General features: G+C 45.9%; 1 protein-coding gene across 2 annotated transcripts in view; it reads right to left on the bottom strand.

The window, feature by feature from the left end:
* SLC35F4 (solute carrier family 35 member F4) overlaps positions 1-16,868 on the bottom strand; it is a 185,415-nt gene extending 168,547 nt beyond the window's left edge. Inside the window, exon 1 of one of the 2 annotated variants that reach the window (XM_081933901.1) lies at positions 16,724-16,868. In XM_081933901.1, coding sequence (XP_081790027.1) covers positions 16,724-16,826 — 103 coding nt within the window. In that variant the 5' untranslated portion in view covers positions 16,827-16,868. The remainder of the gene's footprint in view (positions 1-16,723) is intronic. The other variant, XM_081933904.1, reaches the window with a different exon arrangement.
* Between the last annotated feature and the right edge of the window lie 224 nt (positions 16,869-17,092).

The raw sequence follows: 17,092 nt of genomic DNA, 5'->3' as shown, positions 1-17,092 counted from the left end.
GAAAAGTAATGTTATACATAAAAGATTAATGACTCCAACTTTTGAACTTGGGTTCACTCAACATCCTTCACTGGCTTGTTTAAGGTCTAACCGTTGCTTTCATGCAACCTACTCAACTTGGCTGGTTTTAATCTTGGTTAAGTTTGCTTTATTTTGGATATGAGGCCTGAATTACAAATATGCAAATGAGCACAAAACTGCAGCAAAGCAATTGGAAAGCATAAACTCTTTGCTGTCATTTAGTGGTCAGCCAGCGGGGAGTAGAGTAGAGTACAGTACAGTAGACTACAGTAGACTACAGTACAGTACAGTAGGAACAGTACAGTAGGAACAGGAACAGAATCAGAATCAGAATCAGAATCGAGAGTTGGAAAGGAGCTTGCTTGAAGGTCTTCTAGTCCAGCCCTCTGCTCAAGCAGGAGAATCTATACCATTACAGACAGGTGGCTATCCAGTCTTTTCTTAAAAACATCCAGTGATGGAGCACCCCCGATTTCTGAAGGCAAAAGCTGTTCCACTGGTTAATTGTCCTCACTGTTAGGAAGTTTCTCCTTAATTCCAGGTTGCTTCTCTCGTTGATTAGTTTCCAACCATTGTTTCTTGTCCTGCCCTCTGGTGCTGATAGTATGATTGAAGCTCCTCCTGCTTTATTTTCTTGTTTTAATGTGCATTAATCATTTTAAATTTTAGGAAAGCAGATTGCAGCCGAAGGTTTGAAATAAAATCCTACCCTAAAACCTAATTCAACCATGCATGAATTAAGAAAATGATCAGCTCTCTTTCAATAGATATTAAAGCTGGATAGACATAAATACAGTAGTTCTCAACTTACAACATTTCATTCAGTGACTGTTCAAAGTTAGAATGGCACTGGATATTTTGACTTACGAATAGTTTTCACATTTATGATCACTGCAGCATCTCCGTAGTCACAAATCACTTTTTTCCATTGTCGTGCCATTGTACTTTTGGTCGCTAAATGTACTGTTGTAAATCAAGAACTACTTATGAAGGTAAGAAAGAAAATTGGTTTTGCATTCATTAATGTAGAAACAAAAAGATAAACTGGCTGGCCTTGAATATTTCCCATTTTGAGATATGAAGCCTTGTTCAAAAATGAAAATGGCTGTGCTCTCTGGCCCAATTTCTCATGTGGAAATGAGAATTCAGAGAAACAAAAGCAAGCTGAATGCAATGGTGATCAAGTAGTTAAGAAATGCATATGATAAAACAAGAAATACAGAGTCAAGAATAAATGAATGCTATAATGAATGTGGACTGAAGAGAGAAGAGATTGGAACATAATATCATCAAACAAGAATCCATGAGACAGGAAGACAAAACAGTAACAAACTAAGGTAAAGGTAAAGGTTTCCCTGCACATGTGTGCTAGTCGTTCTTGACTCTAGGGGGCAGTGCTCATCTCTGTTTCAAAGCCGAAGAGCCAGCACTGTCCGAAGACATCTCTGTGGCCATGTGGCCAGCATGACTCAACACCAAAGGGGCACGGAGCACTGTTACCGTCCCACCAAAGGTGGTCCCTATTTTTCAACTTGCATTTTTATATGCTTTCGAACTGCTAGGTTGGCAGAAGCTTGGATAAAGTAATGGGAGCTCCCTCTGTTACGCAGTGCTAGGGATTCGAACCACTGAACTGCCGATCTTCTGATCGACAAGCTCAGCATCTTAGCCACTGAGCCACCGCATCCCTTAAAACGAATTACTTTATTGACAATTGACTAACAAAATACTGAATGACAATTTCATCCAAAACCTGAAGAACCCTGCATGGTTCTTTAAGCCAGAATCTAAAAGATAATCAGGTCATTCTTGATCAAGAAACATGTATGGCAAGGAGTATTCTGTTACCTGGATCTCCCCCACTAAAATGGTCATGTCCCCAGTTAACCTCATCTCCTTCAGAAAGTCAAAGCATCCAAGACAGAGTCATCACTGAACTGAATAATTCAGCAGCTTCATAAGATCAGAGAAGCAATGCAAGATGATAGGACACAGAAAAGACAAAATCCTAGTGACTAGCTGAAGTCTATCAAAATTCCAACTAATCACTGAAACATTATCCAGTATATAAACTAATTTAATTCAATCAAATCAACATAAATTGAGGGAACTAATCACATTTTTTTTCAATGGTGCGTGACAATATTTTACAAAAAAAAAAACCCAGCTTCCATCCTCATTTTTTAATACAGTACTGGCTTTTTTTAAGAATCATGTTTTAAAGATATGATTACTGGAGCTTTCTAGTGGATTAAAAATGATTCAACTGATTAATCAACTGACCAAATAAACTTACTAGATTTTGAAAATATAGTGTGAGAAGAAGAGGAAATATTTTGTTACAAATCTGTCAAAATAGTGAGACTCTTCTTATGAAACTCCTGGAAAATAAAGATTTTATACCTGGAATAAAAGATTAGGAGAAAAGCTGCATGTCACGGAAAGGGTAATATTGACATTATTTAAAGGGCGCTAGAGGAATCTAGACATCCTGAATCTTGAATGAAATAGGAAAAATGCTTCTTTGTGTGCATTGTTTTTTCGCTCTCTGAGACTGTTATTTGTTTCTGGTGTCTGCCTCCTGGAATTTCAATGTGCAAATCTGAATCTCACTCATGGTCTCTCAAAATAGCATGCAAGACAATCACCTATCCCCAATTAAAATAAAGTTGCTTCCTCAGCCTAGTGTCCTCCAGATATCCGGGAGTACAAATCATATCATTCTCGGTTCACATGGTCTATGGTTAGCTTTAGTATAATCCAACCAGGTTTACCACGTTAAGAAATTCTGATTTAAGATTATGCCTTGCTTTTTGTGCCATAATTATTCATCCCTTGAGACTGAAAACCTATATTTCCAAGTTCTTTCATGGTGGTATAATTTAGAAAATAATCACCTGGTGCTTCTTTGGAAAAAAAATTGTGTAGAAGAAAGACTTTTTAATGGTGAGAATCTTTTGATGCTGTCCATAGTTAGATGTGTCATTGAAAGTAGAATACATTCTTCCACCCAACCCCATATTCCACTCATCTGGTAGAAAAACTTCACCTGGAGAACTCTGTTTTGGGGGCCTCAGAAGATATGAGATGACAAAAGCATCTATATTCCTGCTCAGATTAATTCCATCCGAACATCTTTCTTCCCAGAATAAAATTATCCAATAGTTCAGGTATCTCTGCTTCCTTTTCTTTGCCATATTTACTTTGTCTATTAAATTATAGCTGCATTTGGCAGTGCACAAAGTAAATAAATAGGTAACATTTTAGTGCACATGCTATGCCATCGGCACAATTGCTGCTTGTTGGGTGTATAAAAGTCCCTCTTGAAAAATATTTGGCTACTTTTATCTATGGAGATTCATCCAGGTCATGATTATTCCAAAGGTGCTTTTTCACAAGGAAAGTGGACTTTCTTGGCTTTTTCCTTTAAAATGTTTCACTTCTCATCCAGTTCTAAATGGAAGAAGCTTCTTAGGTGAGAAGCGAAACATTTTCAAGGAGAAAAAATCAAGTAAGTCCAGTTGTCTTACAATTGTACTCACTCTGCATATCATAGTAGAATTTGTAGATCTTTGCAAAATTCCTAAAGAAACTGATCCATAACTAGTTCAAACGGGATCAGCAGAATATTACAATCAGAAGTTGGAGGAATGTGGTTTTCCCTGTATCAATACCTTAATTGGTTTATCAATGATTTGAAATCAAGTAGGAGCAGTTAAGTGATGGCAAGATGGCATCAAACAATAAGATAATGAGAACCAAGCAAGGCATGTTGAGAAACAAGTTCATCTAAAATATGAAAAAAGGAGACAAAATGACAAATGAGATTCTGTATAAATATAGAAGGAGGACAGGCTGGAACAAAACACCTGAAACCCAAAACAGAATTTAACAACACAGACAGACACAGTATTAAAATATAAATTGGCAGTGAAGTAGGAAGGATGAGAAAAACAGATGACCTACGAAGTAAAAAACCCTGGTGAGTCCCTGTTCCACCAACTGAGTTATTTACTTGCTTTAATAATATGTAATTATCCCAAATATGAATTCAAGTTGATGCCTTCAACGATCAAAAAATATTTAAAAGTATCGGTGTATTTAAGCCAAGAACCTTGAAAGTTCTTTCAATAAAAGATTAAACTATCTACAGCAATATGGATATTATCTATTATCTATTACTATATCATAACAGAGAAGCTGTTAAAAATAAATAAATAGATATCAAGTGGTAGGAGGGCCACCATAAAGGAAGTCCTTTCTTCTGCAGATGAGAAACACACACACTTCTCTTACTAATAGAATATAAAGAACAATATCTCCAGTAGAACTTGACTCAGATTAAGGAAAGAGACATATTAGGTATTTCAGAAACAATTGTCTAGAACCGATGATGTTAGCTAATTTGGATAATGAAACATCTCCAAAAAAACAACCAAGCTCTGAGATCACCAAAGACCTCTCATTTCAATTCTGAGCTACAAATACTCTCCTGTGTTGGTCAGGACGAGCGTGCAACAACTGCTTTCAGGTGATTCATGCCCAACGTAAAACATGAGGGCTTCAGATATTTTGGCATGTATTACAAATTGGCTGGGGAATTCTGGGAGTTGAAGTCCACACATCTTCAAGCTGCCAAGGCTGAGAAACACGGCTGTATACAGCATCAAACAGAGCTATTTTGTTCTGGAACAGAACAAAACGTTGCCCATGGGAAGGAGAGAAAAAGCCAACCACATTGGGGGATGAAGGGAGAAAAGGGAAAGGAAGGAAGACCCAGAGGAGATCGGGACAGAGGGATACTCCATACAGTGAAGTGTTAAGAGGAAGAGAGGAGAACGAAGGAGGAGGGAACCGACCAAAGACCTAAAAAAACCTCTCAGATCAATAAAGGGGAATATTCGTAGCTCAGGGTTGAAATGAGGGATCCTTGGCGCTCCCTGAGCTTGGTTCTCCAAGGCACCTGAGGACAGAACAAGAAGCAATGGGTGGAAACTAATCAAGGAGAGAAGCAACTTAGAACTGAGGAGAAATTTCCTGACAGTTAGAACAATTAATCAGTGGAACAGCTTGCCTCCAGAAGTTGTGAATGCCCCAACACTGGAAGTCTTTAAGAAGATGTTGGATAGCCATTTGTCTGGAACGGTATAGGGTTTCCTGCCTAGGCAGGGGGTTGGACTAGAAGACCTCCAAGGTCCCTTCCAACTCTACTATTGTATTGTATTATTGGTTGTTTTCTTGCATACATTTTGTTGGGAGTATACCCCTAACACATTTCATTACCCAAACTAGGTAACCTCTTCAGTGCTAGCAACTCTTCACGCTCAAAATCCTCTGGATTTGTTTTTCTTTCAAAACTAAAGACAACTAAAATGGTTTTGTTTCTGCTCTACTGGGGCCAAACAGATGGTGCAGCAAAACTCTCAGGACATGCTGGTTTATTCCAGGTTTCAAACAAAACCTACTGTCTGTTTTATGCACATCCCAACTGAGAGCCATTCGGCTCGGGGACTGCCAAGATGGAAGGTTGAACTTTCTGTCTGAAATTGATGGGCTATTACCAAGCTGCCATCCTCCCGCCTAACTTCTAGCAAAGGAGAAATGTTGACAATCTTCCCAACAATTGGAAGCTTAAAAGCTTGGGTAGCTTTTTCATGAATTACACATTGGCAAATTCTATGCCCATTCCTTCTCAAATTTGTCTAGCGTTTGGGATGAGGTGGTGATAAGTCTCTGTTTAGGGGGAACATCTAAAAGATTTGGGCCAGTTTAAAAGAAGTTTTTGGAAAATAACTGCTAGATTTGTGTCCTTTCCTGAAGACTTCTTTTTTTAGAAGTTACATCAGCTTGCGCTTCGAGAATCTGCTTTAAGGGCCCAAAGTTAGAAGGAGGAAAAAAAATGGGAGGTTTTCAGATTGCCTTAGATCAGTGATGGCGAACCTATGGCACGCGGAGCCATTTGAAAGAATGCAGGACAAATGCTAGAATAGAGTAGAATAGGATAGGATAGGATAGGATAGGATAGGATAGGATAGAATAGAATTCTTTATTGGCCAAGTGGGATTGGACATACAAGGAATTTGCCTTTGGTTCATATGCTCTCAGCGTACATAAAAGAAAAGATACGTTCGTCAGGAATCATAAGGTACAACACTTAATGATAGTCATAGGCAGTGGTGGGTTCCGGATCCCGGTGCAACTGGTACAGTGCAACAAGGCCCAGCGTCCACCACATGAATGCGTGCAGTGCACACATGTGTACTTACCGCCTGCGACACTCGGTGACATCTCCACTATGCTGCAGCTGCTCGGTGGAGCGTCACGCAGGCATCGTATGCTCCATGTGCGTGCACAGAAGCCCCGAAGAGCTTAAATACTGGTAAGGAGCGTGGGCAGGTGGGTGGGCCCTGTGGAGCACCATACCAGAACGGTACCTGGTGCTCCCGGCAGGCACCGGTACGTCCGTACCGGGGTGTACCGGTTGTAACCCACCACTGGTCATAGGATACAAATAAGCCAACAAACCATACCAGGAAACAATCAATATAAATCATAAGGCTACAAGCAACAAGGTTACAGCCATGCAGTCATAAGTGGGAGGAGGCAGGTTTTATAGGAACGATGAGAAGATTAATAGTAATAGTAATGCAGACTTAGTTAATAGTTTGACAGTGTTGAGGGAATTAGTTGTGGCATGTAGAAAAATACTGTCCTTGTGTCTAGCTTTCTGATGTACAGTGTCCCATAGCGTCCTTTTGAGGGTAGAAGTTGAAACAATTTATGTCCAGGGTGTGAGGGGTCTGTAGATATTTTCACAGCCCTCTTTTTGACTCATGCAGTATATAGGTCCTCAATGGAAGGCAGGTTGGTTGTAATTGTTTTTTCTGCCGTTCTGATTATCCTCTGAAGTCTAAGTCTGTCTTGTTTGGTTGCAGAGCCAAACCAGACAGTTATAGAGGTGCAGATGACAGACTCAATAATTCCTGAACAGTACACACAAAGAATCAGATCAGATGTTCAGAGGTGGCCAGGAGTTCTCTTGGCATTTTCTTTTAGAGGAAATGTTTTGCCTTTGCTCTTTGAAAGCAAGCAGAAACAACCCGCTTTCTAGAAATTCCTAGAAAGTGTAATTGACCAGTTCTCCTAAAGCAGGGGTGTCCAAACTTGGCAACTTTAAGACTGTGGACTTCAACTCCCAGAATTCCCCAGCCAGCAGAGCTGGCTGGGGAATTCTGAAAGTTGAAGTCCACAAGTCTTAAAGTTGCCAAGTTTGGACACCCCTGTCCGAAAAGGAATGCTATAGTAGGCATCCCACTGAGCTGCCGTCTCCCACTTAATTAGCATTACAGATGAAGGTAGCAAACTTGTGGAGGAAAAGATCTGTTATTTATTAATGGGAGAAGCTCTGGCCTTCTGAGCGGAATGATTACCTCCATAGGCTGGTGCCTTTTATCAACTTTAACCTTCGGGTCAGGCCTGTTACCTTTTGCTACAAATGTCATTTCTAACTTTTTGCTCCAGAATAGGCAGCAAGATTGAATGACAAGGAACAAAGGGAAGATTTTAATGGCAGAAAGGATTTGATTTCCTTTAATCATCCTTGCCTAATTTATTGAAAGTGAACTTTACTGATCACGTAGACCCATGATGGCAAACCTATGGCACGTGTGCCACAGGTGGCACGTGGGGCTCTCTCTATAGGCATGTGAGCTGTCGCCCCAGTTCAACTCCACTGCGCATGCATGCACGCCTCCTGCTGGCCAGCTGATTTGCGGGTCTCTGCCGCGCATGTGGGAGACATGCACGCATGTTTGGAGGATGCATGCACAGGTGTGGGGGTCATGCAGACATGTCCAGGCGGTAGGGGTGCACTGCATCCCCCACACCCCGTTTTTGGTCCCAGGAGGCTCCAGGGAAGCCTGCTAAGCCCAAAACAGGGCACAGGGGATGTCACACGCATGCATGGAGGGAGCACGGGAGGGGGGGGTCACATGCACATGCACAGGGGTGGGGCACATTGCATTAGGGGTGTGAGTGCGTTGTTGCATGTGGCACGATTTCGGCACGCGAGGACAAAAAGGCCATCACTAATATAAACGATTACAAGTATTAGGGGACTGGAGGAACATATAAAGATATATGTTTATGTAAACACATATGAACATATAAAGAACAGTTGCTGGAATTGGGTATGTCTTATTCCGTGATGGCGAACCTATGGCACGTTTGCCACAGGTGGCATGCGGAGCCATTTTTGAGGGCACATGAGGCGTTGCCCTGTCAGTTCCAGCACGCATGCGTGCGCTGGCCAGTTGATATTCGGCCTTGATTTTCGGCTGTTTTCCGCCCTCCGGAGGGCCGCCGGGGAGGGGATGCCATTTTCACCCTCCCCAGCCTCCTAGAAAGCCACTGGAGCCTGGGGAGGGTGAAAAACAGACCTACTGAGCCCACCGGAAGTTGGAAAATGGGCCGTTTCCAGCCTCCGGAGGGCCTCTGGGGAGCGCTGGAGGCCGATTTCACCCTCCCCAGACTCCAAAAAAGCCATGTGCAAGGCAGCAGGGGGGGACACACATGCATGTGCAGGGGGCATGGTACAAGGGGGCATTAACGTATGGGGGTGGGCACGCGAGCACACATGGGCACTTGATTTCGGCATCCCAGACAAAAAAGGTTCACCATCACTGGTCTAGTTTAATGAAAAGAAGGACTAGGGGAGACATGATAGCAGTGTTCCAATATCTCAGGGGCTGCCACAAAGAAGAGGGAGTCAAGCTATTCTCCAAGGCACCTGAGGGTAGAACAAGAAGCAATGGGTGGAAACTAATCAAGGAGAGAAGCAACTTAGAACTGAGGAGAAACTTCCTGACAGTTAGAACAATTGCTCAGTGGAACAGCTTGCCTCCAGAAGTTGTGAATGCCCCAACACTGGAAGTCTTTAAGAAGATGTTGGACAGCCATTTGTCTGAAATGGTATAGGATTTCCTGCCTAGGCAGGGGGTTGGACTAGAAGACCTCCAAGCAGTGGTGAAATTCATTTTTTTTTACTACCGGTTCTGTGGGCATGGCTTGGTGGGCATGGCAGGGAAGGATACGGCAAAATCTCCATTCCCACCCCACTCTGGGGGCAACCAGGGGTGGTATTTGCCGGTTCTCTGAGCTACTCAAAATTTCCTCTATCAGAACCTGCTGAATTTCACCCCTGCCTCCAAGGTCTCTTCCAGCTCTGCTATTCTGTTCCTTTCTTTTCTTTCTAAAGAGTTTAAATACTCATTGAAAAACAAAAACAAAAGAAGCCCAATCTTTTGCAATTCCCCTCTCCTCACTTCCCCCTTCCCCCATCTGACCAAATTAAGTTCTGTTTTTGCCCTGGAAGTGCCTTAAATCAGCATCTGTTTAAGGTTAATGCCCAGGGCTATCACAGTCTGTGCCAAATAGAAAAATCATGCTGAAACAATAAAAACGGCATTGGGTCATTTCCCAACCATGTATAAAAAGAAATCTCTTTTCATTAGACACATGCTGTTTCTGTCTTTAAAAATACAACCCAAAAAAGCAACCAGCAGCAGGTCATCTGATATATCCCAGTCAGATAAAGTGCTGCTGCCCTCAATAGACTGGTCTGCTCCAATTGCCACTGGGTGCCAGCATTAATTGAAAGTTTCCAATGCAGAAATATTCTATTTCAACAAAACCATTTGCTTGCCTTCTGGCTCATAGAAGAGAACACACACACACACACACCACATACACAATCCCCAGTCATTCACTTGCTGATGAATGATCCAACACTAGTTTAAATCCAGGATGGAAAACTGAATCCTATAAGCCAGGGGTGTCAAACCCGCGATGACACGTTGTCACGTGACGTAACGCAATTTTTTTCCCTTTTGCTAAAATGGGGGCAGGCATGGCCAATGCATGATGCATCCAGCCCATGGGCTGCGAGTTTGACACCCCTGCTAAGGCTAAAAGCCTTCGGCTAAAACTTCTATGCAGATTTTATCTGGACTGTTTAGCTCAGTACTGCTTACACCATTGATGGCAAACCCATGACCCATCTGTCAAAAGTGACATGCCAACATTTTGGATGACACACCAATGTTCACCAATACCTGACAACTATTTTTAAAAGCACACCTGGCATAATTTTCAGAGGCTGCAGAGGCCATGTAAGAGTTAGGTCTGCTCTCATGCAACCTGCATAGCTTCAGAAAATCACAGGGAAATGGGGGCCCTCCATGCTGTTATGGGGTTTTCTCTTCAGAAGACCGTTCTCTGAAGCCGCTTCAGGAATGAAGGCCTTTTGCGACCTGGAGCAGCCCTGTGTGGGCTGCAGGGGTCTGTCAAGCTGTCTACCTGAGGAGTGCTGGACTGCAAGGTCAATATTTTTATCCCCAAGCTTCCCCATCATAAAGAAAAGCTACTTCTCATGTCAGGCTTCCCAGGCAGTATGTCAGAGAACTAACGCATGATAGTTTAACTGCACTCCTTGCCCTAGATTTAGCAAAAGGCCCACTGACACGGCTTGGCTAGATTAGCTAACGTTATGGCTGGTTTGGAGAACCTCCAAATCCCACTCCTGGCTGGCCCCACCCACCCTGCCCTGCCCTACCCTCCCACTCCACCCCTCCCAGGAGTCTCCACGCAGCCTGTTTTGGATGCAAGATAAGTGCAGGGCCAGTGCAGAGGCTCGAGGAGGGGGGAAACAGGCCTCCCAGAAGTTCTGGAAGGCCAGAAATGGGCCCATTTCCAGCTTCTGGAGGGCCTCTCCCAGAGGCTTAAGTAAAGCCTCCGGAGCCGGGGGGAGGCAAAAACAGCCCCCTCACCATGGTGCGGGAGGCCAACTAGGCCACACCCACCCAGCAACTGGGCAGAGAACCCATTGCTGAAATTTTTGAAGCCCACCCCTGCTTCATCTCTTTTAATAACTGTTTTCTTCCACCAGCGAGCAAATGCAGTTCGCAAAATTGTAATCCCGGCATAATGAGATCCACCCATAATAGCTTCTGCCATTGCATTCTGGACCAACCGAAGGTTGTAGATATTCTTCGAGGACAGCCCTGTGTAAAGCATATTGCAATAATCTACTCAAAAAGTGACCAAAGCATGAGTGACCACGCGTACGTCTCATGACACAGGAAGGAGTGCAATTAGTGCACAACATGGAAGTTGTGCAAAAACAGGTCATGGCTACCACATATTCTTCAAAATGGAGCCATAGCCCAGTAAGATGCCCCCAGTGCACCCTAGTCCTGTTGTTTCCATCTAGAACTAAAGATTTGGAAAAAAAACTCCAGGATTAGGAAGTCCTAATACCCAAAAGCGACTCTGTATTGCTAGGCTTAAATTGAAACCTGTTCATCCACATTCAGACCCACCACTCACCCTCCCAACAGCCTCCAGTCAATGACACTTGGCCAGACAGTGGTGGAGATATACAGCTGAGCATCAACAGCATACAGGTAGTCCTCCCCTTACAAAGTTACGACAACACTGAAAAAAGTGACATGACCATTCGCCGTTCGGTGGTGAATAAACCAATTGCACCGCCAACGGGCAGACAAATTCAAATCCAAGGGGTCTCAGGAAGGGTTTTAGGGAGACTGGTTCTTAAGCCTACAATATGTCAATTAGGGAATACTGTTCTAAAACACCAGTTCCTATATATGCCGGAATGTCCCATCCCACTTTTAGGGAGGGACTTGCTAACAAAACTAAACGCAACCATTTCCTTTACACCAGAGGGCAACCAACTGACATTAGCCCACCACCCTGAACATACTTGGAGATTGATGGTGATACGTGAGGGGGCCCAAATCAGCTCAAAGTGACCCGGTCCAGTGGGAAGCGCAATCCACTGATAAACCCTTGGTGCTCCGGCTTAAGCGCAAGGGACTTTGCCTTTCAGTAGCAGTAGGGGAAAAAAACAGTAGTAGATTTTCTTGTTTGCGCCTGAAAGGACACTCTGCTGAACCTTACCGGCAATAGGTTCCCTGCGCACAGTGTCGAAGACGCTCTGCTGGATCACTCCGGAAGCTGATCCTTTACGCATAGTGGAAGAATGGAGCCAAGATTTATATTATTAATTATGGTATTAGAATGTAAACTACAGTTGGGATATGGTGACGTGTATGTTGAAAACTTAGGGGAATGGGGTCCTAGCCATAGAATTGCTCTCAGTGAACCAATAGGGAGGGTGGACAGTGAAACTAACGAAGTACTTAGGTTAGACCCAGCATATTGGGAAGAGAGATGGCCCCAGCCATGTGATGACCCCAGAGGATTCGATTTGCATGTGTCCATAATGTGCATGGAAATTGGGCCCAGGAACTCAGAAGTGTGCAAACATATAGGAAGGTTATTCAGAGTTGGGATAAGTCAGTGATGGCGAACCTTTTTTGGCTTGCATGCCATAAGACGGGGGAGCGCAGGGAGGTTGTGTGCAGGCGTGCCGCACCCATAATGCAATGCACGACCCCTCCCCCCAGTGCAAATGCGCGCACTACAGGTGCGACCCCCCCATTTTTGCATGCTTTTTTCACCCTCCTGAGGCTCCAGAGGCTTTATAGAAGCCTGGAGAGGGCGAAAAGAGCCTCCTCCGCCGCCCCAGAAGCCCTCCGGAGGCTTTAGGGACCTTCAGGAGGCTTCCCTGAAGCCTCCGAAGCAGTCAAAACGACCCTCCGAGCAAACCGGAAGTCACTTCTGATTTGCTCCGAGGGTCGTTTTAAGTGCTCCGAAGGCTTCAGGGACCTTCAGGATGCTTCCCTGAAGCCTTCGGAGTGCTCAAAACAACCCTCCGAGCAAACCAGAAGTCACTTCCGGTTTGTTCGGAGGGTCGGAGCACTCCGAAAGCTTCAGGGACCTTCAAGAGGCTTCTCTGAAGCCTTGAGAGCAGTCAAAACAACCTTCCGAGCAAACCGGAACTCACTTCTGTTTTGCTCGGTGGGTTGTTTTGAGCACTCCGAAGGCTTCAGGGACCTTCAGGAGGCTTCTCTGAAGCCTCGAGAGCAGTCAAAATGACCCTCTGAGCAACCAGTAGTCACTTCCGGTTTTCTCAGAGGGTTATTTTAAGCACTCTGAAGGCTTCAGGTACCTTCAGGTGGCTTCCCTAAAGCCTCTGGAGCAGTCAAAATGATCCTCCGAGCAAACAGGAAGTCCATTCCTGAATTTCCGGTTTGCCCATAGGGCCGTTTTTTTGCGCTCCGGAGGCTGCAGAGAAACTCATGAGGGCCTCCGGTGGGGGCTCTTTTTGCCCTCCTCAGGCTCCTATAAAGCCTCTGGAACCTGGGGAGGGCGAAAAATGGCTTTTAAAAAGGGTGAACTCAGCTGGCAAGCGTGCGCATGCGTGCTGGCCAGCTGACAGGGCAGCGCCTCGCGTGCCCTGACAAATGGCTCCGTGTGCCACCTGTGGCACGCGTGCCATAGGTTCGCCATCACTGGGATATGTAATCACCTTCTGACGTCCTCTGGTCTACCCCTAGTGGCCTTGGATTGTGGCCAACCCCCTTCCGTTGTAATCGGGTGGATAATTAGCCCTTTCCAGTTGAAGAGGGGTTGGGCGGGGTTGTGTAATGTCCAGAAACAACCATCCTTAGTAGCCCCCGCTTGGTATCAAGGCACTCCTGGAAAAAGTAGGCACTGAGAAGCCATAACAACAGAACCGCCCAAACAAGGATCTGACAATTGCCAATAATGTATCATCCAGGCAAAACAAGATCCGGCTACAGTAGCCACTTTAGTCTATCACACCCAAGCCCCAAGAGATTGTAAACCAACGGGAAAAAGTTGCCAGAGAAATGGAACCATGTATACATTATGTACCATAGGGGGTAAGGAAACTTGCTACAAACCTGAAACCCCAGAAAGGCTAAACGTTACATTATATACCGGGTTCAGGCAAATCTATAATGGAAAGATGGAGTGTCTGTATGCATATGTAAATCACACCACTGTCCTTAAACAAGGAAAGGAAAGGATAGTATTGTAGTACGATGCTTGCATGGCCAATAGACGAACCAGGCAAAACAGGTAGAGTGGGATGTGGGTCCGACTCCTGAAGGATGCATACAAACCCACCATAAGTATATGTGTAAAACTGACACCACCTGGATTACAGCTAGACATACGACATGGTTACCTTGTGCAGGTTCGCTGAGATGTGCAGGATGGGAGGTGTGTGTAGAAAGTTTAACCTCTCTAACTGTTGTTTACAGATTGATGAAACAGGGAAAGTTATTAAACAATTAACTACGGAAATGAGACAACTTACCCATAATACTGACCAGAAATGGAGTGGATTTAATTTCAAAGAGATCTGTAGTGGGTGGTTCCCTAAATTACCTGGTTTGCAAGCCATAGTTGCCCTTATAGGTCTAATTGCTGCTGGCTGTGTTATTCCCCCATGTGTCCTCCCCATTTTTGTGTGAACCATATCTAAGAGCCTGTCGTTATTAGCAAAAAATGGAAGCAGTAGCCCAGGTAAAGGCAATGTGGGGATATGAAAAAAATAACAGGCGTGGGTGATTGTGAAACTCCTCTTGAAAAGTCAGAAGAGTTTCAAAGGGGGGGAATAAAGTAGAAGGTTAACATATAGGTAAGGTTAAGCTGGGCAAGAATGCCCCAACGCTTTATCCATGCAACAGGAGATTGATTATCTTATCTACCTGACTAGGTCAAGCCAAGAAATTGGTAAGATTATATCCTTATAAGGCAATCAAGATATCCTTTCACTAGGGGTTAATATGTACGAGGCATACGTGACATGGGAAGAATGTGTACTTAGGAGAATGATCAATATCCTGGCTGATAAAGCATAAAAAAACCTGTAACCAACTGCCCTTCGGGGTTCAGATTCTGCTTGAGCTATCGCTGCTGAACCTTGCGCAATAAACCTTTCCCTTCGACAAAGAGCTGGCTTGGTCTCATTTCTGCAACAAACTCTGCAAATCCACCGTCAGGGTGTCCTGGGCTTCTCTGAAGGAAGCACAGCTGTGGGAGCCAATGTGTCCTTGCCACACAACTTTTGATATGTACTTTGTCACCGTGAAGTAGCATTCTCCTTACACTTGACAGACAATTGTTCTCTTTCTACAAAGGAGGGGTATAAATGCTTAAATCAAACAGACCACCTGGAAATATGTGAAATACGCACAGAAAGGCTGCATTGCTGCAAACTTAAGAAGCCACATAAGAGGAATACTTTGGCCACTATCCAAGAAAAGGCTTGGCAGAGGCAGTGGGAAAGGAGGAGGACCAAGGCTCTTATTGCCTCTGCATGTGATTTGTTCCACTTAACAGCCACCGCAAATGGTCAGAAATAAAATGCTCTCAGCGTCTGCCATCAGCTCCAAGTACCGCTCATGCTTGCATACTTTGTTAGGGACAACTTCCTTTGGTGTTTGAAACTCAGACCGGTTTTCAAACAAAGTGGCCAATGGACCTTGCCCTCTCTCCTTTTATTAACCACTTCGCCTGAACATGGGAAACAAGTTGTTAAAGTTTATTTCAGAAACTTAAAATGGTACACAGGTTATCCACCCTAGGAAGGCAGGTCCAGCAGCCACGCAGCTGCCCCTTCCTGCAACCACTACTTGGAATCTCTCTGCAATCCCCCCCTTTTTAAAGCCAGTTTTAATCATATGAAACATCTCCCTCTCTCCGTGCCCTCGTAGTTGTAAGCCTCTCTTGCGACACCTTCTCTGCTTAGTCGTCTTTGAACCGCAGCGAACCCGTAGCCGGATTCCCACACGCACCGAGGCCGCGGGACGCTTATGACTGCAGCTTTATCCCGCTGCCGAACCTACCCATCCCTTAACAGGCAGGCCGGGCAAGACTCGATGCGGCAATCCTCAAAGCGTGCGCGCGATTCCGTCTCTCTCTCTCTTCCCCCCTCCCTCTCCCCTCTCCCCCCTTTCACTTTCTCTCTCTCTCTCTCCCTCCCTCTCTTTCTCTCTTTTGCCCACTCTCTCTTTCTCTCTCTCTTCCTCCCTCCCCTCTCTCTTTCTCTCTCTCTCTCTCCTTCCCTCCCTCCCTCTCCCTCCCTCTCTCTCTCTCGCAGCTGCAAGGTGCAGATGCGCAGCCAGTGCGCTCCTTTCGCGCGGGCGCCCCTTTCGCTCCTTCAAACGCGCGCGCACACGCCACGCAAGCCCCGAGACCCCCTTCTTCGCCGGGCCCACCATTTTCGGAGGAGGTGGGAGGAGAAGCAACCGCCCATCCACAGGCAAATCACGAAACAGACCGAGGCAAGTGGACGTTCCCCAGCCTAATATGCAGAGCGTGGAAAGTGGGGGCATCTTCTTCCTCTCTCCGTCCTCCGCTCCCCCCACCCCTCGACCCCCGGAATCCGGCGCACCTTCTCCGGCATCCCCCCCCCTTCTCCCCCTTTCCCCCTTGCCCTATCCGCTGCTGCCCGGTTTGGGGGGTGTTGTTTTTTTTAAAGACTCATCTCCGGAGGAGCGACAGCAAAGTCGCGCAGGGCGCGAGGGGGTTAAAAAAGGAAGCCTGCTCCCCAAACGAGCGGCTCAGCTGTGCGCAGGTTTCCTGCGAGACCCCTGGATGAAGCGATACCTTCCCGCTAGAGGAGACGGAGAGAGGGTGGGGGGAAGTGCGCCGCCTTCAGCCGGCCAGCCGGCCTGCCATCCCGCAACCCAGCGCAGCGCAGCAACCCACGCGCGGATTGCCCACGGCGCCGCTTTCTCCTTACTTTTCTGGCCGGAGTAGCCGGGGTAGTAGCCATAGTAGCCGGTGATTCGAAGGATTCGGTCCTCGATGGTGGCTACCCCGTTGGGCGCCGCCTTGACATCCATGCAGAGGGGCTCGGACCGCCCGTCCGGGCTCCTCAGGGGTGTAGCGGCCGAGGCGGCGGCGGAGGAGGAGGAAGAGAAGGAGGAGGTGGAGCCGGCCGCGGAGCGTTGGGCAGACGCTGGGCTCGGCTGGGTCGCTGGCCGCGCCTGCGGTTGCAGCGCGGGCCAGTGTGCTGCGCTCGTGGCGGCCGTGGCACGGCGGCTCCTCGGCGCACCTTCTCCACAGCTTGGTGCAAAGAGCGGCTCCTCTGCATGATCGTCGAGGCCGC

The sequence above is a fragment of the Natrix helvetica genome, assembly GCF_964273705.1.
Source record: "Natrix helvetica genome assembly, chromosome: 1".
Taxonomy (NCBI): domain Eukaryota; kingdom Metazoa; phylum Chordata; class Lepidosauria; order Squamata; family Natricidae; genus Natrix; species Natrix helvetica.
This window is presented reverse-complemented; position numbering and strand designations above follow the sequence as displayed.